General features: G+C 37.2%; 1 protein-coding gene across 15 annotated transcripts in view; it reads left to right on the top strand.

Annotated features, from left to right (window-relative positions):
• Positions 1-24,567, top strand: part of ADAM22 (ADAM metallopeptidase domain 22) — a 236,835-nt gene that overhangs the window by 154,669 nt on the left and 57,599 nt on the right. For 14 of the 15 annotated variants that reach the window (XM_065883907.1, XM_065883906.1, XM_065883901.1 and 11 more), the window contains 9 exons: positions 3,215-3,297; positions 7,605-7,668; positions 9,714-9,783; positions 14,056-14,126; positions 17,463-17,537; positions 19,477-19,548; positions 20,388-20,554; positions 22,009-22,093; positions 23,111-23,201. In XM_065883907.1, the coding sequence (XP_065739979.1) occupies positions 3,215-3,297; positions 7,605-7,668; positions 9,714-9,783; positions 14,056-14,126; positions 17,463-17,537; positions 19,477-19,548; positions 20,388-20,554; positions 22,009-22,093; positions 23,111-23,201 (778 nt within the window). The remainder of the gene's footprint in view (positions 1-3,214; positions 3,298-7,604; positions 7,669-9,713; positions 9,784-14,055; positions 14,127-17,462; positions 17,538-19,476; positions 19,549-20,387; positions 20,555-22,008; positions 22,094-23,110; positions 23,202-24,567) is intronic. The other variant, XM_065883908.1, reaches the window with a different exon arrangement.

Here is a 24,567-nt window from a genome sequence, read left to right as displayed (position 1 = left end):
AAAAATCTATTAAATTTATTTTGTCTATTTATTTTAATAATTTAACTATAGATTTATATAAATTAAAGAAGCCCTTTAACATTAAGGCCTCTGTTCTGGACTAAGAAATATTTCCAGGCATGTCAAAGGAAAAAAAAATCTACTTTAGCTCTAAGTTGAAATAATTGTTGATTTATGGCAAATAATTCCTGAAAAAAAAGTTACAACACAAAAATTAATTTCCACCATTATTTAGAAGAATTACATATAATGCCAGTTGAGACCCTCAAGATTTGAATTACAATAGTCTAAATTGAGGAGATGTCCCCCCCCACGTACCACCACCACCCCCACCCCCCACCCTGGTGTTTGTGCTTCTCTTGAAGTGTCATGGAAACATTTGATAATGATTCAACCATATTGAGCTCTTCACTTCATTTGCAGTGTTAGGCTTTTGTGCAGATGGATCATGATCATGCTGTTTTTGGACTGACTCCTATTTATCAGAATCAGAAATTAGTGAAAGATTGTTTTCTTTTATCTAATCATCTATTTAGCCCCTATATAATGGATTGTTTCAAAACATGAGTTCTTTGTCTTTTTTTATGATTTAACATAACATGTTTCCAAAGTTGTTTTTTTTTGTTTTTGTTGTTTTTTGCGGTACGTGGGCCTCTCACTGTTGTGGCCTCTCCTGTTGCGGAGCACAGGCTCTGGACGCACAGGCTCAGCGGCCATGGCTCACGGGCCCAGCCGCTCCGCGGCATGTGGGATCTTACCGGACCGGGTCACAAACCCACGTCCCCTGCATCGACAGGCGGACTCTCAACCACTGCGCCACCAGGGAAGCCCCCAAAGTTGGTATTTTAAAGAAAACTTTAGTAATTTATAAAACATGTCTTGTATGCCTTTACCTCTGATGTATTTTCCCCACATACAATGACTTGTCAGCTTCCATTGTTCCCTAACCTGATACCGTAATTCTTGTGATTATCTTCCTGGTTTCTGCTTCTCTTTGTTTCTACTATCTTTCTACCTACTCTTCACTGTGAGTTTTAGACCTCTGAGAGAGATCTGATTGGGTCTGTGTCCAATTAGTCTGTGTCCAATTTAAAGAAATGCTGCTCTGTTCTTTCCAGGTCACCCCATTGACTGCTAGCTTTTTGTTTCTGGCCCATCAAATGCTAGAGTTTTGATTGGTCCAATCAAATGTGTCCAGGAAATCAAGGTCATTTGAAACATAGTAACCTGTCCTCCACTAATCTTTTGGATAGTTCACCAGTCCAACAGCCCAACAGAGGGAATTTTAAGTCCTGTTAAATTTACCCCCCAGCTTTACTCCAAAAATTAAAAACAAACAAACAAACAAAAACAGCCTAGGGGAAGCTTGCATTGCATAACTCTCAAGTTCTAGGTCCAACTCATAAGTAATGTAGGGGGAAGGACATAGGCCTTGCATTCACACAAAGTCTGCACCCCTACTTGGCAACTTCCCAGGTGGACAGCCTTGACTCTCAGAGATTGTGACCTCCTATGTGAAATAGAGATGACAATATTTCTTTGTAGAAGCGATGTGAGGATTTAAGGAGATTGTGTGTGTAAACTGAGTAGGGCAATAAGAGACACACAGTAATCATAATGGTAGCAAACATTTACTGAGTGTGTACCAAGTGCCATGCATTATTCTAATCCCTTTATGCATGTTAGCTCTTTAATGCTCTGAACAACCCTATGAGATTATTACACAGGGAGGCTCTGTGATTTGCTTGAGATTACACGGCTAGTAAGTGAAAGAGCTAATAGCTCACACTGTTAAATCCAAACCAACGCTACCCCGGAAGTCAGGAACTGGCTTTGTTTCTCCCCTTAAGTCTATGGCCTTCTGGGTTCCATTGCCTGTCAGAATTACACGTGAAGTACCTCCCTGTTTTATCCTCCATCCGATCCAACCCCAGTCCTCAGTTGATGATTCTCAGTGACTCCCTTGGGAATTTGGAGGTGTCAGAGCGTCAGGGCTTGTGCCACGAGCCATTTTGCCTGCTCTCTGCTCCCTCAGCAAAGCTGAGCTTCACCCTGTCCTGTGGGATTCTCTCATGAGGAGCAGCAGGCTCAGGCCAGGCTGCCTTCCTTGGAATCCCCGTGAAGAAAATGTCTTCAACCTTGTTCCATCATTACGTCTTCCTGTTCTCTCCCCTGCCCTTGTCAAGCACTGAGTATTTTAAGTGGGGTTAGTCCTTAAGCCAGACTGTGAAGTAGGTAACATTTGCCCCTTTAAACCACCCATTCCTTCAGTCCTTCCTACATTGCTCTTTCACATACCAGTGAGTCAGTTGAATTAAAAGCTTTCAGCTTCTGAGGAATTGGGAGATTAGTGGGGGAATGGGAAAGGTCATTTAGACTAGTGCTTTTTAAACTTAAATGTGCGCTATGAATCACCTAGGTACCTTGTGAAAATGCTGATTCTGATCCAGTAGGTCGGGGGTGGGCCCTGGGATTCTGCATTTCTGACGTGCTTCTGGTGATGCCAGCGCTGCTGTTTTCTAGACCACAGTCTGAGTAGCAAGCATCTAAAGACTGGGGTACCACCTTGAGATGCCAGAGGCTCTACCCTGTTACCTTTTCCAGGAACATTTAATCCAAACAAATGAGTCTCTTAGTGGAATTTCATTAATGTGGCTCACTTCTAGAAGAAACTTCTCAATTTCAAACCCTACCCTAGACTGCTTACCAGTAAAGCCATTCCTGGTTGGAGAAAAGACTAGTGTAAATTTGTCAAGTTTTGATAACTGTGAAAATAGGCATTTTTTCCATCAACTTAATTCAGTGACTCTCAGATGATTTATATTCATCTTACTTCACTTTATGGGAAAGCACACCATTTTGCTGCTACTCAAGTTTGAGTTTCTCAGGACTGGGGAAATCGCCGATTGAACTTTTCCTGGTGCTGGGGGCCACATATGTATTTCAGAGTCTGTTTCTTTGTTCCGTCTATCATCACCTACATAAAAGGAAAGCTAAGTCAACTTTTATTTCCCTGTCTTTTGATTTGCAGTCAGCTCGCTGGGAGTGTTTATGAATAATTCTGTTACAAATGGCTTGATAATACTAGCCTGGATAGTGAAACATTGTACAGAGCTTTGCACATGGAGGTGCAGTGTGGGCAGAAACCTGTGAAACGCTGTGGCAGATTCTCTTTGTGATGGCAAAGGCTTATGTTCTCTATTTCTGCTTTCAGGGAGGAGAACACTGTTACTACCAGGGCCACATCCGAGGAAACCCTGCCTCATTTGTGGCATTGTCAACATGCCATGGACTTCAGTAAGTGTCCCCAAATTTTTTGTATCATCCATTTTTTTCCCAATCACTTATTTTCTTTATTTTTAATGCACCGTGGTCAAAATCTCTATTTTATATCAAGAACTAATTTTAAATCGGTGGTGGATCAAATCTTTTTCTCCTTTGTGGTTTATAAACCAAGCAGATTGTTAAATTAGAGATGTAGAAACCAGGGGCTCTATGATTGTAATATGCATCCTTAGTGATGTTTGAAACATTTTTCTAGTTTCATCCAGATGGAGACAGGAGTGGTTTGGGTAACTTTGTTCTCTGTTTCCGTGGGTGTTTAGCCCCTTGGTACCCGTTCTACCCCTCATACTCCTTGATGTTCATTTTTACATTTGTATGGAATAATAGAGATTTCAGGAGGTAGAAACTCCTGACTCCTTGCACAAAGACAAGGGCTGCAGGTGACCTCAAGAGCTCATGTGTTTTAGCCCTTTATTCAGCCAGAATCCCATCTAACTCACAGCAAACTCGTGGGAGGGTTCATTTGTTCTCAGAAATCTCTATGGAAGGAAGTTCATCCTTCCTCAGGGCCTTGCTTCCTTTTATGTAACCTTCACTATCAAAGTAGGTTTGCTGATGTTTACTGTGGAAATAGATCAGCTTCCTCCATCCTGTCTATGATGGTGATACCCAGGTAGCTGTCTGTCTCTTACTTGTCTTGTGACCCCTTATAAAGATACTGTGTCAGCCCTCAGCATTCTACTTAGACTAAATCATCCAACCTCCTTGTTACTTTTTGGGGCCCAGAACCAGCTAGCACTTTAGTTTTGTGAAAGTTTTGTTTGGAAGCTTTAAAATACTTCCTGTCCGTTACCAAGTTAGAGACGTGGATTTTCCATCTAACAAACAGTTATTGAGCGTCTGGTGTGTGCCAGCCACTTGGAATATTAAGGGGATTAGAACGTGAGCCCTGCCCGCAAGAGCTCCCAGTCTAGTGGGGAAGCTAAATCTAGCCCAGCTTCGTGCTATGGAATGTGGTAGGTATATTTGTTTTCTTTGAGAGAGAAAAAACCTGAGAAAAACGCAAGCTGAGAGTGGGCACTGAATGAGGTCAGCCCTGAGGGCTCCAGAGAGATGTCACCTGAAGAAGGTGGAGTGGGCCCCGGAACAGGCTTTGATAGAATCTTCCAGGAGGAGGGGTTCGACTGACAGGTCCAAAGAAAGTGAGGAAAGAGACCTAATGAGAAAGGCTGGGAAATCTAGCCAGTCTGCCTAAGTGGTGCCTCTGGTCATGTTCTGGCAGTAGGTACGTGAGAGGCAGGAAGGAGAGAGCACAGGGATCAGATAAATGGCCAGAGAAAGGAGGTCACATGCCTGAGAGCAGGATAGACCTCCATTTGCTTATTGGTTTTTTCTAAAGGACCATTTTACTAATTTTAAATAAATTCTTTGAATAAGGAGACATTTTTACAAACATGGAATCCGTTCCTAATATCTGAGAGCCTCAGCATTCTTAATCTGGAAAAAGAAACGTCGATATCCCCTTCAGCAGTAAAATTGTCATCTCTGATCTCAAGATGAGCACAGCTGTCAGCCAGGAATAGTACACTGGGCTTGCCGACTTTTGTGACAACAAATGTCTGTTCTAGGCTTTTTCCTTCCTCTCTCTTCCTCTTAAAATCTCAGTCCAAAGTCACAGTGTAAGTGTCTTGCCCAGTACATGTTCCAATTCCTCCCTGCCCCTCCCCTCCCCCACCCTCCAGTTTTCCAAATGGACACAATATTGTGAAAATAAGAGAGAAGGTATTACTGCCTTCTAAAGACCCTAACAGACCTGAGACCCTCAGACCAAGAGCTACTAATCCTACACAGTTCTAAGGATGGAAAGGGAACTTTAAGGATGTTTTAGTGACTAGTTGAGGAGTTGAACTCAGAGCCTGCTTCTGTTGTTTTAACTAAGTAAAATTTATTTCTCCCTTTAGAAACTTTTTCATTTAAGACTAAACAAGAAGAAACAAACAGAAAACCCACCATGTGTAGGGACACTGTCAGGACTGTGTACAAGTGTATTTTGGTGTTCTTAGACTTTTATGAGCATGTTGAATAAGTTCACTCTTGTTCCTTTTTGTTATTTATTAATTATTACTTTTCATCTTGATTTTACTTTCTGAACAAACATTGCTGACAGAAATATTTGGGGGAGCTATTTCTAAATATTAAATAATTTATGTTGTCTCAATTGCAGTGATTTAGATATGAGATATATTATTTCATCCATGACTCATCTTCTATAAATGACCAAGTACATGTTGAGATTTTCCGTTTTTCTTGATTTACTGAATTCCATTAAAGAACATAAAGGGTAAAATAATCAAACTCACATCTTTTCCATAAAGAACCTGCAGGAGCACATTTTTTTTTCAAATTCGAAGGACTGATGGGCAATATTTTGGTCCTGGTATGTCTGATGTTTTGACAAAATCCTGTAACTATGGGAACATTAAAGAATGGAATCAAATGTAAGTTTATTGCCCTCTTGTGGCAATTTGTATGAATATTTCCTTTCAAAATCTTGCTTTGATACAGCCTTTTAAAATTTTAGCTCAATCAATTGGCCGGTAATGACTTGGTCCTAGCTATAGGATTTTATCAATTATAAACTCTGTGATGGACTCAGTATACTATTTGGAATTTATATAAATGTAACAGAAAGCTTTCAGTCCTCAAACAAAGTAAATGAAACACACATGCTTTTTAATTGTTAAAGAATCAAAAATGGCATATTTTCGTTTAGGGAACCAGGACTTCCCTGGTGGTCCAGTGGTTAAGACTCCACACTTCCAGTGCAGGGGGCATGGGTTCGATCCCTAGTCTGGGAAGTTCCACATGCCCTGGGGCCAAAATAATAATAATAATTCATTTAGGGAACCAGAATCTTCATGGATGGTGTCAGAATCTGCTTTGTTTATATCATGTTTGTATCATGATGTTTAAATCCAATAAAAAAATAACTGATTTTTGCATTGGATACTAACCTAATTCAAGAGGAAATAGTACCCAATGCTATTTAAACAAAACAATCTGCTTGCTACTTAATCAGTGTATCCATGTGAACTTTGGCAAAGGGTGATGGTTTCATACAGCTTTCTGGTTGGGTCTGGCCTGTTATCAGCAGAATGTTCACTGCCGTATTTGGTGTCTACTGTTCTGAAAATGCTCCCCTCACTGATTCCTTAGGCATATATTGTCAGTAATATCTTACAAACTGCATCTGTTTATCTTTAAATTCCAAATGCAGTGTCATCCAAATTCAGAAAGTGCACTTTGGGTTGAAAACATTACAGATGTGAAAAGGGCATTTCTAATGGTATATGAAAGTAGAGGACATGTGGAAGATGTTACTGCAGGAGTGAATGAATTTGGATAGACACGGAGCTGGAGGCCATTATAATTATAGCTCAGGAAACCAGCCGATTTCGCTAAGCGATCAATGAAAGACACATACTATTCTATGGTTAGCAGCTTGGGTATAATGCAGTCATTTCCACCTAACGCTGAAACGTGACTGCAGAAGATCACAGCTTCACCCCCCTCAGACACCTGAGTGGTAACACAAGTTCCCTCAGTATCCGAAGGGACCTGATCTTAGTAGAAGAACCACATTACTCTAAAAGGGACGGCTATCGGATCTCTCCGAGTGGGAGCTGAGGCCATATGTAGCTTAAGATGCCCTCCAGAGGATTTCCCAATTGGCTGACAATCATCTCTAGCCAGTGAGGTCCAGAATTGAACTTCAGATTTGCGCCCTGTTCCCTGCATCCTGCTGCCTTGTGCCCGCCCTATTCTGCTCTTCCTGCAGCTTTTGTCATCTTATTAAATGTATATGATGTGTGTGTATGTATGTGTGTGTGTGTGAGATACGTGGAGTGAGATGTGTGTCTTGTGTGGTGTGTGTGTGAGTGTCTGTGGTATGTGGTGTGTATATGTGTGGGGCTGTGGGGTGTAATGTACGGTATAATGGTGTGTGTGTGGTATGGTATGTGGGTGGTGTGTGTGTGTGTATGATGTGTGGTGTGTGTGGTGTGTGTGTGTGTGTGGTATGGGTAGTGTGTGTGTGATCTGTGGTGTGTGTGGTGTGTGTGAGTGTGTATGATGTGTGCTGTGGGTGGTATGTGTGTGTGGGGGGGTGTGCTATGTGGTGTGCACCCCGTGTGATGGGTGGGACTGGGAAGTGGGCATTGAGAAGTAAACTGGTCCTCCGGCTGCTGCTGACTTTAAAATGATCTTGTTTTGAGGCAAGAGTCAATTGCCAGGCCTAAGTATTTTCTTGTCCTTGGCAGTGGGATGTTCTATGATGGGAACCACACCTATCTCATCGAGCCGGAAGGAAATGATACCTCCCAAGTAAGTGCTCCTTCTGTTTGCTGTGGCAAATGTAAATGTTGATGCTGGGAGCTTTTTTCCCCCTCTTTTTTCTCTCTATTTTGCTTTATTTTCATATTTTAGGGTCAGGAATATATGTATACATATATACGTGTAATATGTACACATATACATTTAAATTAAATCGTGAAAAAGGCAAAATCACAGTGATTTTTTTAAAAAAAATCTGCCTGTTACTCTTCCATTCAGTAGGAAATACTTTCCTTCTGAGGTGTCCTGAAGCCTTCATTTCTATCTCCACCATAATGTGCTGTGGTCTGTCTTAGTCTGCTCAGGCTATCATTATAAAATACTGGGTGGCTTAAACAAGAGAAATTTATTTTCGCACAGTTCTGGGGACTGGAAGTCCAAGATCAAGGTGCCAGCAGGGTCAGTGTTCATTGAGGGCTCTCCCTGGGGTGCAGACAGCCACCTTCTGACTGTGTCCTCACATGACAGAGAGAGAGTGTGAGGTCTGGTGTCTTTTCCTCTTCTCATAAGGGCACAAACCTTATCAGATAAGGATCTCACTCTTGTGACCTCTGTTAACCTTTGTCGCATCCTCAACAGGCCCTGTCTCCCAATATAATCACATTAGGAGTTTAGGGCTTAAACATGAATTTTGGGAGACACATAGTCAGTTCATAACAGATCGAATCCATAGATAATGTGATTTTCCAACCTTTTTCTTTTCTAGATTCCAGATTTTTCTCTATTGCCCATTTTCTTTAAGGCCCCGTGGTGATGAAGTTTAGAGAAATCTGGGTTTTCTCAATTCTCTCTCTCACTTTAGTTGAAACATTCTTTTTCACAAATTAGAAAAGGGTTACTATTATTGACTATAGAGAAACATAATGCACTTCCATCCTAGCTCTGTACACACAGATATTCTTCCATGTATCATGGAACACTGATCAAACACTTAGAGAGGCAAATAATTTCAAGAAACACACATTGTTTTGCCACTCATAAACAGTCTTGTGTGGGAAACTATCTGTTTTGTGTGTTATTTTCTGGGTACCCACTGAGAGTTGTCCTGTCACTTTGCTTGACAGTGTGATTTTTTTTTAAATACATTTAGTTATTTATTTTTGGCTGTGTTGGGTCTTCGTTGCTGTGTGGGGGCTTTCTCTAGTTGCAGTGAGCAGGGGCTACTCTTCATTGTGGTGCGCGGGTTTCTCATTGTGGTGGCTTCTCTTGTTGCAGAGCACGGGTTCTAGGCGCACGGGCTCAGTAGTTGTGGCTTGCGGGCTCTAGAGTGCAGGCTCAAGAGTTGTGGCGCACGGGCTTAGTTGCTCTGCGGCATGTGGGATCTTCCCGGACCAGGGCTCGAACCCGCGTCCCCTGCATTGGCAGGCGAATTCCTAACCACTGCGCCACCAGGGAAGCCCAACAGCGTGACTTTTTAAAAAAGTAATATCATGAAACTTGACTCTTTATGACATTCTTTTTTTGGTAATTGAAGGAAGCCAGATGAAGTTATTTGAATGTTCATTAAGTTTTCTTAGATGAAACATGGCTTTTTATCTGTTGGTTTTTCGCAGAAGTTTATGTGACACTTGAATGTTGAGGCAGGGTCTGCTTTGGGCGTTCTGCTTGTTCCAGTCATCCGGCTCCCCAGTACAGGGAGACTGTGAGCTCTGCAGTGTGCCTAACAAAGCTATCAGGCTCTAAAAGGGGGCAGGGCTCCGTGGGAAGGAACCAGTTGTAAAAAACATTAACCCATTTCCCCAGGCGTCTTGCTTCTCCTTGGGGGAATAGGTCCATTCATTTCTTTTTGATTACTGCAGGCTTTGGCTTCTCTGTCTGTGAAGGTGTTTTGCTTTTAATGGGCTGTCACTCTGATGCTGGGAGAATACAGGAGTGAGCTGGAGGGGTTGTGCAATGGCTCTTCGCCTTTCCAAACCCAAGAGAATGCGTAGTCAAGCGACGGTTCTTTTAAGGTCTAAGCTCCTCCAGCTATGATTGCCTGAGCCTGGAGATATCTGGTTGTCCCTGCCTCATCTCTCTTGTTTGTGTTGTTTCAGGAGGATTTCCGTTTTCATTCGGTTTACAAATCCAGACTGTTTGAATTTCCCTTGGATGATCTTCCATCTGGTATGATCTTCTTATAGTGATTTAAAAAAAAAAAAGACTTTAGTAATTCATTTTAATGCTTTAGAGCTAATTATATGTGGAATATCATCAGCCTGTGACTGCTCATAACAGTTTTAGAAAGTCAAGTAACATCAAGAGAGAGAATAAAATGCAAACCTACCTCATGTTTATAGTGGATGAGTTTGGAAAGATATAGCTTGAACATGATGAAGGAAAACTTTTTAAAATTATAAGACTCAAAGTAAGGTATTCCAGGAGAAATAATGTTAAAGCAAAAATCGGTCTGCATACATAGAATATATAAAATTCATTCTTGGTGACATACTGAGTTTGTAAACATAGAGATGAACCCTTAATTATTTTCCCGTTTGTTGTTTCCTCATCTCGTTTTGCCCCAGCATTTTAAGAAAGAATATTGTAGATTAACATTTATTATGATGATGTGCTATTTGTGAAATTGGTCTTCCTTCCCATGTGTGTTTATGGGTCCATCTATTTATAGATTTGATTCGAGAGTTGCATCCATGTCTTGTCTTGGCAAGAAAGGCAGAGTACTCAGGCTTTGGCCTCATTAGTGGAGCAATGATTATGCAGAGTGCATTTATCTTTGGCTATGCTAGACTCATTCATGTTCTCCTTCTAAAGATAGGGCACACTTTGAATATCTGACGTGGAGATGCTTCCTCCCCTATTTAGTGAGCCCTGACTATGGCCATAGTACATTCTAATTTTTAAACTCTTTTTAATCTTTGCAACAGCTCTGTGAGGTCAATATTATCATTCCCATTTTATAGATGAAGAAACAGAAGCTCAGCTAGTTTGTTTTTTCTAAGGTCCCACAGCTAGTAAGGGGCTGAGTGGGGGTTTGGATTATGGCACTACGAGAATGTACCCTGGGAGAGAGGCACAAGGGCAAATGGAAAAATTACTAGACTAAAGCAAACCCTAAACTACTACTTAGGAAAATGACTTAAAGGCTGCATTGTCTTCTCATTGGAAAATGAAGTAAGTGTTTTCTAATGTTCCTTCCTCTCTGAAACAAACTTGTAACTCCTTGACCTTCTGCGGTTATCCCGAAGAGAAACAGAACTCACCCCTTTTCTCCTGCTGCCAAAGAAATAGAAGATCCTATTTTATAGAATTCACTATTTGGAAAAATCTGCAAATGAGCATATAGCTAGCTGATTTTACTTTACATGGACACTTTAGACTGTTCCTTCGTTATCTTACGAAACTTTTTATAATCCCTATTATGGGAAGAAAATAAATCATGGTTAGCTGCCTGAGAACAAAGTTACAATGTTATAGACATTACTGGAAACAATAATTAATATTTAAAGTAATAAATAAAGAGTCCCCCCTAAGGACTTTATTGTAGGCTTGCTTTGATACAATCTTATAATTTTTTTAAAACTTTGTTCAGGGTTTCTTTACAATAGAAACTTTGGAAGTGACTCAGCAGTTTTGCTGTTATTAAAAATGAGTTTTGAACATATTCTTTGAAAAGTCAAGTCTGTCTCAGTTTGTTATGGTTTTCTTTTCTTATCAGAAGTTTCAGTGTTGATTTTGAGTGTCATTTGTCTCTCAACATTTTTAGATTTGCTATGACAAATTAGAAGGAAACAAAAAGCAGACAAATGTTAAAACTGCAATTTTTGTGATATAAGCTCAAAAGGAAGCTTTTTTATTTTAGATTTAATAGTGTCACTGAGTTATGGATTATATTATGTCTTTTTTTTTTTTGCTATGCATTATGTATTTGCCAGAGATAGAAATATGATCAGGTGCTCCTCAAACGTGTTTGACTGTGGAACGTTTTGTTTCATTTGACACATCTCTCAGGACTAGTATTCCTAAGAACACATTTTGAGAAAAGCTTATTTATTTAAACACTGACCACTGAGCCCTCAGTGTTTTAAAAATTACTACAATAAAAAACAAAACAAGCAAACGGAACAGAAATAGACTCATAGATACAGAGAACAGTTGGGTGATTGCCAGAGCAGATGGGAATGGGGGCCAGGTGAAATAGGTGAAGAAGGTGATGAGGTACAAACTTCCAGTTATAAAATAAATACGTCATGGGGATGTAATATAAAGTATAGGGAATGTAGTCAATAATATTGTAATAACTTTGTATGGAGACAGATGGTAACTAGACTTACCTAACCATTTCAAACTATATACATTCAATAAATATCAAATCACTGTGATGTACACCTGAAATTAATATGATATTGTATGTCAATTGTACTGCAGTAGAAAATTACTATGATGAAATACACAAAACTAGTGTACTGTTTGCTGAGTTTTGACACCCATATTCTCCCCTGGTGAGATATAGAGCATTTCTATTACGCCAGTAACTTCCTTTGTGTCTGTTCCCTGTCAGTGCCACCACTTCTGCAGTTCCTTTTCTGACTTTTTCACCATAGATTAGTTTCTCCTGTTGTAGCTCTTCATACAGATGGAATTATGCATCATGTTCAGTTTCTTTTGCTTAGCACATGCCTGAGATCTATGTTGTTGAGGGTAGCAATTGTTCTTTCTTTTATATTATTGAGTATGTTCTTATTGTATGAATATACCACAATTTTTTATCTCTTCCGTCGATGGACATTTGGATTGTTTCCAGTTTTGGGCTATTATGACTATAACAGCTATGAAAATTCTGGTCAAAAATCTTTTTTGTGGACACACGTTTACATTTCTCTATCAAATACCTGGGAGTGAAATCACTGGGTCATAAGGTAGGTATATGTTTAACTGTATAACATTGTTCTGAAACTTCAGCATGCATCAGAATCACCTGGAGGGCTTGGTAAACACAGGTTGCTGGCCTTGTCTTTAGGTTTTTTGTTTTCTTTTTTTTCAGCTGCTTTATTATGGTATAATTGACATACAAAAAGCTTTATATGTTTACTGTATACAACTTGATGAGTTTGGAGATAAATATACACCCGTGAAATCATCATCACAATCTCTGCCGTAAACATATCCATCCATTCCAAAAGTTTCCTCCAGCCCTCTTTATTTATGATGATGATAAAAACACTTAACATAAAATCTAATACAATACAGTATCCTTAACTATATGCACTAAGCTGTACAGTAGATCTCTAGGACTTACTCATCTTGTATAACTGAAACTTTGTGCACTTTGACTAATAACTCCTTATATCCCCTCCCCGCAGCCCCTGGCAACTACCATTCTAATCTCTGTTTCTCTGAGTTTGACTATTTTAGATCCCTCATATAAGTGGTATCATATAGTATTTGTCCTTCTGTGTCTAGCTTATTTCACTTAACAGAATGTCCTCTAGGTTCATCTGTGTTGTCGCAAATGGCAGGATTTCCTTTTTTAAGGCTGAATAATATTCCGTTGTATGTATATATCTTAGTTTCTTTATCCACTCATCCACTGATGGACATTTAGGTTGCTTCTGTATCTTGACTGTTGTTAATAATGCTGCAGTGAACGTGGGAGTACAGATATTTCTTTGAGATCCTGATTTAAATTCCTTTGGCTATATACCCAGAAGTGGGATTGCTGGATCATATGGTATTTCTCTTTTAAATTCTTTCATGAACCTTCATAATGTTTTCCATAGTGGCTGCACTAGCTTCTACAGCTTTTGGTTAAGTATACCTTGGGTGGGTTATGAGAAATTGCATTTCCAAGTTCCCAGGTAATGCTGATGCCACCAGTCCAAGGATCACAATTTAAGAACTACTGTTGGAAGAGAAATTGCAGAACCTTTTCCCAAAGTGGTTATACCATTTTATACTCTCATCAGCATTATATGAGAGTTCTAACTGCTCCACATCTTCACCAGCATTTGGTGTGTCATTCTTTAGTGAAGGTCAGTGGTGGAAGTGAAGGTCGAGTGGCTATTCAGACAATTCCCCATAAAAATGTGATGGTATTTGTAGGAGAATTTTGAGAAAAATTTTGAGGTAAATTAGAACAGGAATAATGTTTGAGATTTTTTTTGAATTGTATTCCTTCGTGGTATGTTTATTTAGTATTCATATGAATGCAGTTACTTAGATCAATGTTTTGTATTTTCCTTAAGCACAATATTATATATTATAAAATTCATAATTAGTTATAATTCTGTAATTTATAAATTATAATTATAATACTCATTGATGATTAAAGTACAGTTATAATTTATACTAAGAAGGGCTAGTAAAACTTTGATTACCCTTCGTGAAAAAAACCTGGCAAATGCACTAAGTTAAATTTAATTTATTTTTATTTCCTTTTAGAATTCCAACAAGTAAACATCACTCCACCAAAATTTATTTTGAAGCCAAGACCAAAACGGAGTAAACGACAGGTATGTATTCACAGGTATATGTCGTGATGTTTTAAAAACATTTGGCAACTGCCAATCAATTTAATCTACATGAAGTCTGTGAGGGATAAGAATTAGTTCAGGCATTTGCTATAGTGTGGTAAACAAGAAGGGTTGACACATTCGTAGGAGCAGTGGAGTTGGGGCCATATTATTTCATAGACTCAAAAGCACTCATAGTGGTGATAATATAGTCATTCATCATACAGACGGATTATGAGGCCCCTGCTGTGGCATCTCAGGTTCTTTCTACCATAGGCCTCTTTCCTTGCCTGGGTGTACACCACAACATGGAGTCTACTTGGGTGGTACACGTCCTTGTATTTATCCCCTTAAAGATACCCCCTTAAGAGTGACTCCATCAGGTTTTGAAGCCACAAAATGGTATTTTCACACTTGAGCTATCAACACTTTGTGGAGTCTAGGATATAAAACCCGAATGTCTGCTTTAGGAATGTTCAAAGGGTATTGAACTTAATAATAACAACAGTTCATACAGTGCTTTTAACCACATGAAGTAGGTGCTATTATTTCCCTTTCACAGCAAAAAAAAATGATGTCTCTGAAATGTGCAAATGACTTGCCCAGAATCGTAGAGCTGGTAAATAGTTTAGACAAAATAAGAACTCTGGTCATCAGAATTAAGATATTATGACAGTTGTGGTGGTGGTTGGTATGAATGTGTGTGTATGGCATAAAAATAGGATGAGAGAAATAGATCTCTAATAAGATAAAGCCGTTGAAGGAATGAAGTATCTTCTTTTTAATATGTGTTTAGTAAGTATGAAATAAAATGTGTTTACATACAGATTTCTAATATGAATGATAATTCCTAAATGTTATTGAGTACTCACCGTGTACAATTGTATTAACATGCTTAATCCTCATAACAATCTTTTGAAGAGGGAATTATTATTAATATTATCACTAATTTACTGATAAAGACATTGAAGCATAAGAGGCTTAAGAAGCTTGCCCAGGGTTACATTGGATTACCCAGTGGTGGAGCTGGGATTCTGACCTAGAAGTCTGGTCTCAGAGCAGTGCTTATAACCATGTATGCATTACATACTGCCTCTCAGAAGCTGTTGTGTCCCGTGAATTACTACTATGAGCTCTATGTGTTTTGTGAATATACACATATACTGAAGCCCCGTTAAATAGATAAAAGTAATTGCCGTCAGGATTTAATTTGAATCAGTATTTACTTTCATGACTTAAGAACCAAGAGAATGGGATAGTTTTCTTTTGACATGATCCTTGAAGTTCTTCATAAACATCTGCAACATCCAGTCATTTGCTAAGCAGACAGACCCTTGATTTTTCTTTATGAGAAAGCTGTGGACCCTGGAGGCGAGGTGTTATAAAACCGTGTGGCCAATATGGCAACTCTCTGACACTAAGAAAATACTGGGACTTGTTATAAGTCTACTTGTTAGAAAGGCTCAGGTCTCTACCACAATTAACAAAGCAAATAGTATCATCCTAACAACATCCTTTTTTTTTTTCTAGAAATGTTTTATTGTTTATACATTTGTGAATTTGATTTCTAATAATTGATATAAATTTTATTTTAGTATTACATCTGTAAAAAATCCATTAAGAAAACTCTTGTCAGTGGATGCAGTTTATGTTATTTTTTGGTTTCCAAAACCAGAATTATAGTCTATTATTTCCTATTAACTCGATGTTTTAAGGGATTTTGAAAAGTAAAGTTTTTTAGAATTTGGGAATGCATTAGCAATGAAACAAAATCCATGTGGCAGAAATATTTTAGTTTAAATGCAATACTCAAACATTCATGTATTTTTTTAGGTTTGATTGTATACCCTTATCACAAAAATGGCCCTCGGGCAAGTGAACAAAAAGGTTTATTGAAAAACTAAATGTGTGTCAAAGTATGGCACAAAGGAAAAAGTTAATTTTGCAGATCTTGTTAAAGATTGTGCTATAGACTAATTTCAGAGAACCAAAGGATGTGGCTGCCTTCGTTGACTCTTGACAGTACCATTCATTGGTCATGATTTTGAAGGTGGAGAAAATTTGTGGTTGAACAGACAGATACAGCTGCACTGGGTAACCAAAGATTGCCTGAGAGCTCTCCAAACTATCCTAACAGAGCTCCTGTATATCACTTGGGGCATCCTCTGAACCCTATCAGCAGAAGGGGCATGTCTCAGAGCCTGATTTGGAGATTATATAGTAAAAGTGTCAATCATTTCACTCCCTATGTAGAACTCTCAGAGATTCTCAGGAGCTTAAACCATGTGTTATAATCTCCAAGATATACTGTTAAATGAAAATAGACTGATGCAAGAGAGAAGGAGATAAATGGAAGTACAAAATAAAATATATCTCATATTTGATTTTATATGCATAAATATTTCTGGAAGAAACCAGTAACTGTGCTGTACCCATTGTGGGGGAAGGAGTAACAATTGGTAGATGGGGGACAGAGGTGAGAGGAGAACTTTCATCCTATACCTTTTCATAATTCTTTAATTTTTGAACCATGCAAATTTATTACTCACTCAAAAACTAAGTAAATTGATGAAAATGAAAAAAATACTAAATAAATAAAAGGGGAAGTTTTGTTTTGTTTATTTCTCCCATATTTAAAATTTTTTAATTAAAAAAATTGTTTCAGCTTATTGAAGTATAATTGACAAATGTAAGATATTTAAAGTATACAGTTGGATGATTTGATATACATTATATTTGTGAAAGGATTCCCCTCATGGATTTAATTAACATATCCATCACCTTATGTATTTCCTTTTTGTTTTTTTTTTTGGTGAGAGCATTGAAATTCTACTCTATTAGCAAATTTCAATTATACAATATAGTGTTATCAATGTAAGTGTCCATCAGTGGATGAATGGACAAAGAAAATGTATATATATATATATATATATATATACACACACACACACACACACACACACAGATACACTCACACACACACACAATGGAATGTTACTCAGCCTTAATAAAGAAGGAAACACTGTCATTTGCGACAACATGGATGAACCTGGAGGGCATTATGCTAAGTGAAATAAGCCAAACAGAGAAAGACAAATATGGCATCGTATCACCTACATGTGGAATCTAAAAAAAAAAAAACCTCATAGAGACAGAGTGAAAAAGCGGTTGCCAGGGGCTAGGTAGTGGGGGAAACTAGGTAGGGAGAGGTTGGTAAAAGAGTACAAACTTTCAGCTAAAAGAGGGATAATATCTGAGAATCTAATATGTAACATAAGTTTCCCATAGCCAAGATCGGAGGCTTATTTACGAGCTATTTCCTTTATCATATTGCAGCTTCGTCGATATCCTCGTAACATAGAGGAGGAAACCAAATATATTGAACTGATGATTGTGAATGATCATCTCATGGTAGGAGTTGCTGAATTTTGTGTTGTTTGAACTTGTCTGTGCCTAGGGTAAAACTAGTGGGTGCAGGAATATGTTTAGAAGAAAGAAGTCCGTAAAGTTGTAAGTTGGAGAAGGTATATGTATAAAGAAACATGTCTGTTACCCAGCAACAACCTGTAAGTAGGAAACACTCTTAGGTAAAGCAATTAACAGTATTTTGTGAGGTTCCAAAAATATTTCTGTGACTCATAATGTTAACTCTTTGGATTCACTTAGTTAATGTAGGGGCTAATATCTTCTCTTACAAAAATCGCAAGGTTAAAAAAAAAAGGGAAACTTCCGTTTTATATTGAAAAAGTGAAGCAGCAATAATGTGATTCTTTAGTTTGCAATGTACAGCTTTATCCTAATAAATGGAAAGCAATTTTTCTGTTTCTGTCTTGCTATGTAGTAAACCATTTGGAAAGGCTTATAAACTTATTTACAAAACAGAAACAGACTCACAGACTTAGAGAATGAACTTATGGTTACCAGGGGAAAAGGGTGGAGGGGAGGGATAGATGGGGAGTTTGGGATTGACATGTACACACTACTGTATTTCAAATAGATAACCAACAAGTATCTACTGTATAGCACAGAGAACTCTGCTCAATATTCTGTAATAACCAAAATGGGAAAAGAATTTAAAAAAGAGTAGATACATGTATAGTATAACTGAATCACTTTACTGTACACCCAAAACTAACACAACATTGTTAATCAATATATGCTGTAATATAGAATAACACTTAGAAAAAAATACCTTATATAGCCAAGCAGTGAAGATTTTTAGGCTAAAAACCTAGCCAAACTTCCTTTTTTGTTGAGTCAGGTTTTTTTTAATACTCAATTCATGGGCATGTTGTATATTCAGTTCATGAGCATGTTGTATACTCAATTCATGGGCAGAATTTTAAACTAAAAATATTCAGTGATGCACGTTGCTGAATTTTACTTAATTTCAGGTACACATACATTTTAATTTACTTTGAATTATTTATTTGGGGGAAAATGTGTCATTTATTTAAATATGATTAAACTAATAACATTGATTATTAATTAATAATGATAATTATTATTGAGTGCTTCTTCCTTGTACAGGGTAGGACTAAGTTCTATCTTCCTACCGATGTGATTTCGTGAATGTTACTTTTTCCTGAGATTTTTACAGAATAAAAATAAGTTGGAAGAACACATATTTTAGACATTTTAGGATATCATAAATTCAGATGTCTGTAAGCATCTGTAGCACATAATTCGAATAAAGTGAGCCAGGTATAAAACAATAGGGAGGGGTGAGGCCTGTGGCAAAAGAGTAGTCACATGGTCTGCCCAACGGGAGAGTCTGCTTCTCAGTCCTTGCCAGTTATTACCATGTGGGGAATACTAATTTTGAGTGAAGCCAGAAATCATGATATTTCCTGATTTTTAAAACAGCACTGAGGCCAAACCAAAGATATATGTCATTCACATCAAGCCTATAAGCCACCTCCTCGTGACCATTAGGGCTTTCTTCTCTTTACTGAGTAAGTCTTGTGGAACTTTTTATACTTTCAGCATTATTCATTCAGTTTTTCTGGCTTTCACCCTACCTTTATTTGTATGTCTTGCAATTTATCAACAACTTTCATATGTTTTATCATTTTGAATTAACAATCTTGTGATAAAAAATAAACTTTTGAAATGGATGGAATGGATGTTTTCTACTTTACCTCAAAGTGAGGTAAGGCCTCAAACTTTTAGGAGGCCTCAAACTTTTAGGAGCGTTGCCCCAGGCTATGCAGCATCTAAAGAACTAGGTGTCAACTTGCAGTTTTTACAGAAAGCTTTAGAGGCCTTTCAATTACACCGTATTTCCTCTGCTGAGATGAGTATTTGCTGATGATCTTGAAGCCCTTCACTTGTTTTCTTTTGCTTTCAGTTTAAAAAACATCGGCTTTCAGTGGTACTTACCAATACCTATGCGAAATCTGTGGTGAACCTGGCGGATTTAGTAAGTATGAACCCGATTCAGTATTGCCACAGAGGAAGTTTATCTCCTGATTGCTAATAAATCGGATAATGTTCTTATACTTTCCCTGCCCTAAATTGCACTTTAGCCAAGGTGTCCTGTTAAGTCCCTGGTAACTTTGCCATGAACTTTATTGACTTTGATCTCTGGCTGGGAAAATGATAAAAAGAAGTGGTCAGAGTTACAGCTTTATGCCTGAAGTTTTTTATGCCTGTATTTTTATGCCTGTATTTATGCCTGTATTTTTCACACTGGAAAAGAAAAGGTTGAGTCGTAGCCCCTAACAAAGATATTCACAGTGTAGTTCTAGCAATGGAGAAACAGTTGTGCCTTTTCAAAAGAGTGCCTGGTGCCGTGGGAAAGTTGCAACTAAATAATTCTACTGAAACTACTTTCCAAATCTTCCCGACAAGGCAATGCCAGTACCTTCCCCATGAGTTTAATTAGGGCCAGTTAGGGTGTACAGAAATTATCTCCTTCATGAGTGTTCCACTTTTTGCTAGTGTGAATCTTATAGGGTGCCAGAAAATGGACTTTGGGGGAACCTTGAGTAAGGGTGCAAAGATTTGTCAAAAAGCAATATTTTGTTTCTACTAGTACTCTATTCTTTGGTTATGACTTGGTAAACAATTGGATTCTCTATTACTCAAGGGAAATGCATGTAAGTTAGAAAAACAATTATCTCCCCTAAAAACAGTGGAATTTCTCACATTTAGCTAAAACTCGAGGAGTTTCCATAAAAGGAGCTTTGTAGTCCTGTTCATAAATCAGTTGATTTTTACCACATGTATAGCTGTGTGTTCATTTTGTTAATATACTAGATATATAAAGACCAACTTAAGACAAGGATAGTATTGGTTGCCATGGAAACCTGGGCGGCTGACAACAAGTTTGCCATATCTGAAAATCCATTGATCACCCTACGTGAATTTATGAAATACAGGAGGGATTTTATCAAAGAGAAAAGTGATGCAGTTCACCTTTTTTCGTACGTAACTTTTGTAATGATTTATTACTTTTTTTTATTCCATGTTGAATATTGTATTACTTGTGGATGAGATGTATTCTTTCTACTGCATAATGCAATTAGGATTTGATGTGGCAGATATATTTGAAAGAAGTTTTAGAGTACAGATTGTTTGAAACTGTCATGAATATTCAATAGATTTAATTTTGAGTTATTTTATTATTGCATGTACATTTCATATAATTTTTTTCAAGAGATTTAATCAGAGCATTTACTGAATGAAAGTACTATTAATTCTCATAAAGAGTATTCTTAACAGCAGATTATTATATATTCTTTAAAGTTGCTGTCTTTTAAATGTTAATGTTATCTTTGTTTTTGGTATAAGGGGAGAGCTTAGTATACCTAGGGTACATTTTATTTTTTCTTACTCTATGGTTTTTCTGGGGGGTAACCTGCATATTTGATGTAAGAGCAAATCATAAATTGCAGCAATTTAAAAACCTACCATCTAAAGCCAGAGCTGTTGAAGAAAGTTACAAATGGAAGTAAAAGAGTATTTTTGAGGTAACTTTTTATTTTACACAATTCCAAATTTACAGAAAAGTTGCAAGAATAATACAAGGAAACACCATATGCCCTTTACCCGGATTCATCAATTGTTAACATTTTATCCCATTTGTTTTATGATTTTCTTCTTTCTATCCTTCTTCCTTCCTTGCATCTATCTATCTATCAGTGTCTTTTTTTGTTTTTTTTCCTGAACTATTTGAGAGTAAGTTGGAGACATTTACTTACTGGGCCTTTACTACTAAATACTTACATATATATTCCCTAAGAATAAAGACATTCTCTTATATAACCACAGTAAACTGTCAAAACCAGAAAATTTTAAATTGGTACAATGTTTTTATCTAACCCACTGTCTATATTCAGATTTCACCAATTGTTTCAATAATGTTTTATAGCTACCCCCCAACCCTTGCCCAAATCCAGGATCCAATCCAGGATCACACATTACATTTAATCGTCACGTCTCTTTACTTTGCTTTAATCTGAAATATTTCCTCAGCCTTTCTTTGTCTCTTTTGAGGTTAACATTTTTGAAGAGTATAGGCCAGTTATTTTATAGCATGTTCCTCATTGTGAGAATGTCTGATGTTTTCTCACTATGAGATTCAAGTTATATGTATTTTTGATGGAAATACCACGAAGTGTACCTCATGTTAGAGATCCTTTTTTCATAGGTATAGTTCTATTTAAGATATTTATTGATCATGTTGGGGAAACATTCCTCAGAAACCTTTTCCTTTGGTTATGCGTGCCAACAATTTTCATATTCCTCCCTTACCTCAGGAGTATATAGTAGAGAAATGTATGTGCATTGAGAAAATAAGTGTGGTAACTTAATAATGAGAGGTGCTATGATATGTGGACTGTCAGCAGTAAGCCTTTTTCATTTCCTTTTCTGAAAGGGGAAGTCAATTTGAGAGTAGCCGGAGCGGGGCAGCTTATATTGGTGGGATTTGCTCGTTGCTGAAAGGAGGAGGCGTGAATGAAGTAGGTGTGAACATCTGTAAGATATTAAGTGATATGATGGCTGATGATGTTTTCCTAATATTTAAGGGACAGTTTCTCAGTATTCCACATACTCCAGATATTGTTATTTTATTAACAACCAACATGGTTAGTGCCAGAGGCCAGAATAGGGAAATAAGGAAAGGTAATATTGGATAATTCTGTTCATGTTCTACTTAGAATAATTTCCAGGTTTAGCTATATACAGATTAGATAGAGAAAATCTCTACCTTTACCTTTATTGAAAATAAGGCCCTATTTATCACGTTGACTGTTTTTCCAGAGAATTGAGTAATTCCCTGAAGCACTGGGTTACTACTTAAGAACTCAATTGAAAATTGTCTTCCTCAATATTTGGCAAAGTTTTGGAGGAAAAAATAGACTAGGTTTTCCAAAGGGTTAACTTCTACCCCTAGGGCACTAAACCTGATGGAAGTGATCTAAAAGAAAAATACCTGAATCTTTGGGAGGCTGCATATCGAAAAAAATATCCCTAGGTCTTTTCAAGTTTCTTGTGGCCAAAGATCGTCACCATTTCCTATGACTCATACCATTGGTTTTCTGAAGCCAAGTTCTATTCAGTTTGGGGATTTTAGGAGTGCTTGTGGACACACAAGGATGAACAAGTTCCAAATAAATTATACATTTATTTTATTTTCTCTTATCTGAAAGACTGGCTTAACTGTGGTACAAGTATTCAGTTTTTCAGGAATGTCACCGGTGAAATTTGGGCTCAAAATTAGATGTAAGTTTCCAAATCTGAAAGTCGATGATTCCCTGGCTTCTAGTCTTCTCTGTAAGACTTAGTCAAACATGGATTTATTTCTTACTACTTCTTCCCAAATGCTTAGTAGTTCAGCACTAGCTATTATGTGTTTAACCTCTGCTAAATAAAATGCTCAGAAATTGCTTATTTTCAATTATATTGTGACATTTTCTCTGGCCCATCTTAAATAAAAAATAATTTGCATTTACAAGTATTTTATTTTTGTCTTTCAGTTTGGGAAAACGGATTTAATGGCAGTTACACTTGCCCAGTCATTAGCCCATAATATTGGTATTATCTCAGACAAAAGAAAGTTAGCAAGTGGTAAGTTTAAGTACATGTGTGGTTTAGTTGTATTTAAAGTAGACTATCTGAAAAATATTTTAGAGAATGAAATTCTTTAATTCAGTTGATAGATCAAAAGAGTTTAAGTGATAATATAAAGATATCCAGGACACAAAAATTTTTTTTTCCAAAAGTAATACAGATGTTAATATTTACATTACAGATGAATTTCCTCCATGTATAATAAACATTTAAAGCCAGGTGATGTTAAATTCACAGTTGAATTTAATCTAAAAAAGGACATAAATTCAGTTCGGTAATTTTAAATGGTCTGGGCATAAAGGTTTAAGGCATACTGTTGTTGTTTTTTTTTTCTGTATCTTTGTACCATATAAGTCATTTGCTTTTCAGGTTTATTATTTATTGACTATCTCCTGTGCTAGAATGTGAGCTTCCTGAAGAAAGGGCCCTTTATTTTGATTAGTTATGTATCCCAGTGCTAAGAACAGAGCCTGGCACATAGGAGGTGTTCAAACCAGTGTCGTTGAATGAATAAACTTAGAAGTAAATTGCATTAAGTTCACAAGGTGGGTTATAGAGGTGGGTCTGTGTGACTCCAAAACCCAAGCATTTCCACTAAGCCTATGCTAATATAAGTTATTCATAAGGCATACTACTTTATTACAGTTTATTTAAAACATCTTTTAGTATTGCCACAGACGTAGAATTTGCCTGCCAGGATCAGACCTGATAAAGGGCTTAATACAATATGGGCCTAGTAAAATATGCTAGGTTTAGCATCTATGATGAATATATTTTCCCAAGTAGGTAAAGTTACTTTACCAGGAATGGATAAACACTATATATTTGGAGTAAGTTGATTATAATCATATTTATTGTATTATTTTAGTAATAAATATGATCGTTTATATTAACTACAACTATTACCTTTTATGAAGTACCCATTATGTAACAGATAATTGAATGCCAGAATTATATACATCTAGATGCTCATTTAATCCTCAAGATAATCCTGCAAGATATTCATTATCAGCTCCCATTTTACAGATAAAGTGACTAGATCTTAAAAGTGTAATGTCTCCAAGATTACACATATATTAAGTGGCATACCCAGATTTTGAACCTAGGTATTTCTGATTCTGAGGACCTTTTGCTTAACCAATATACTATACTGCCTTCTACCAGAAGCCTTGGGTGCAGAGGTTTTAAAAATGGATGAGAAATTGTTAGAATTCCAATAAAGGCTTATGAAACCAGAATCCTGTAGTGGTACATCACTATTTCATTGGTATTTGATTGTTAAGCCATTTTAAGTGAGTGCTTTACAAATATGGCCACTTGTTAAAATATGAAAAGATTTTATTTTAGTAAAAATTATATAAGC

The sequence above is a fragment of the Phocoena phocoena genome, chromosome 9, assembly GCF_963924675.1.
Source record: "Phocoena phocoena chromosome 9, mPhoPho1.1, whole genome shotgun sequence".
NCBI classification, from domain to species: domain Eukaryota; kingdom Metazoa; phylum Chordata; class Mammalia; order Artiodactyla; family Phocoenidae; genus Phocoena; species Phocoena phocoena.
Note: the sequence above shows the minus strand (reverse complement) of the source record. Positions and strands in the feature narration are given on the sequence as shown.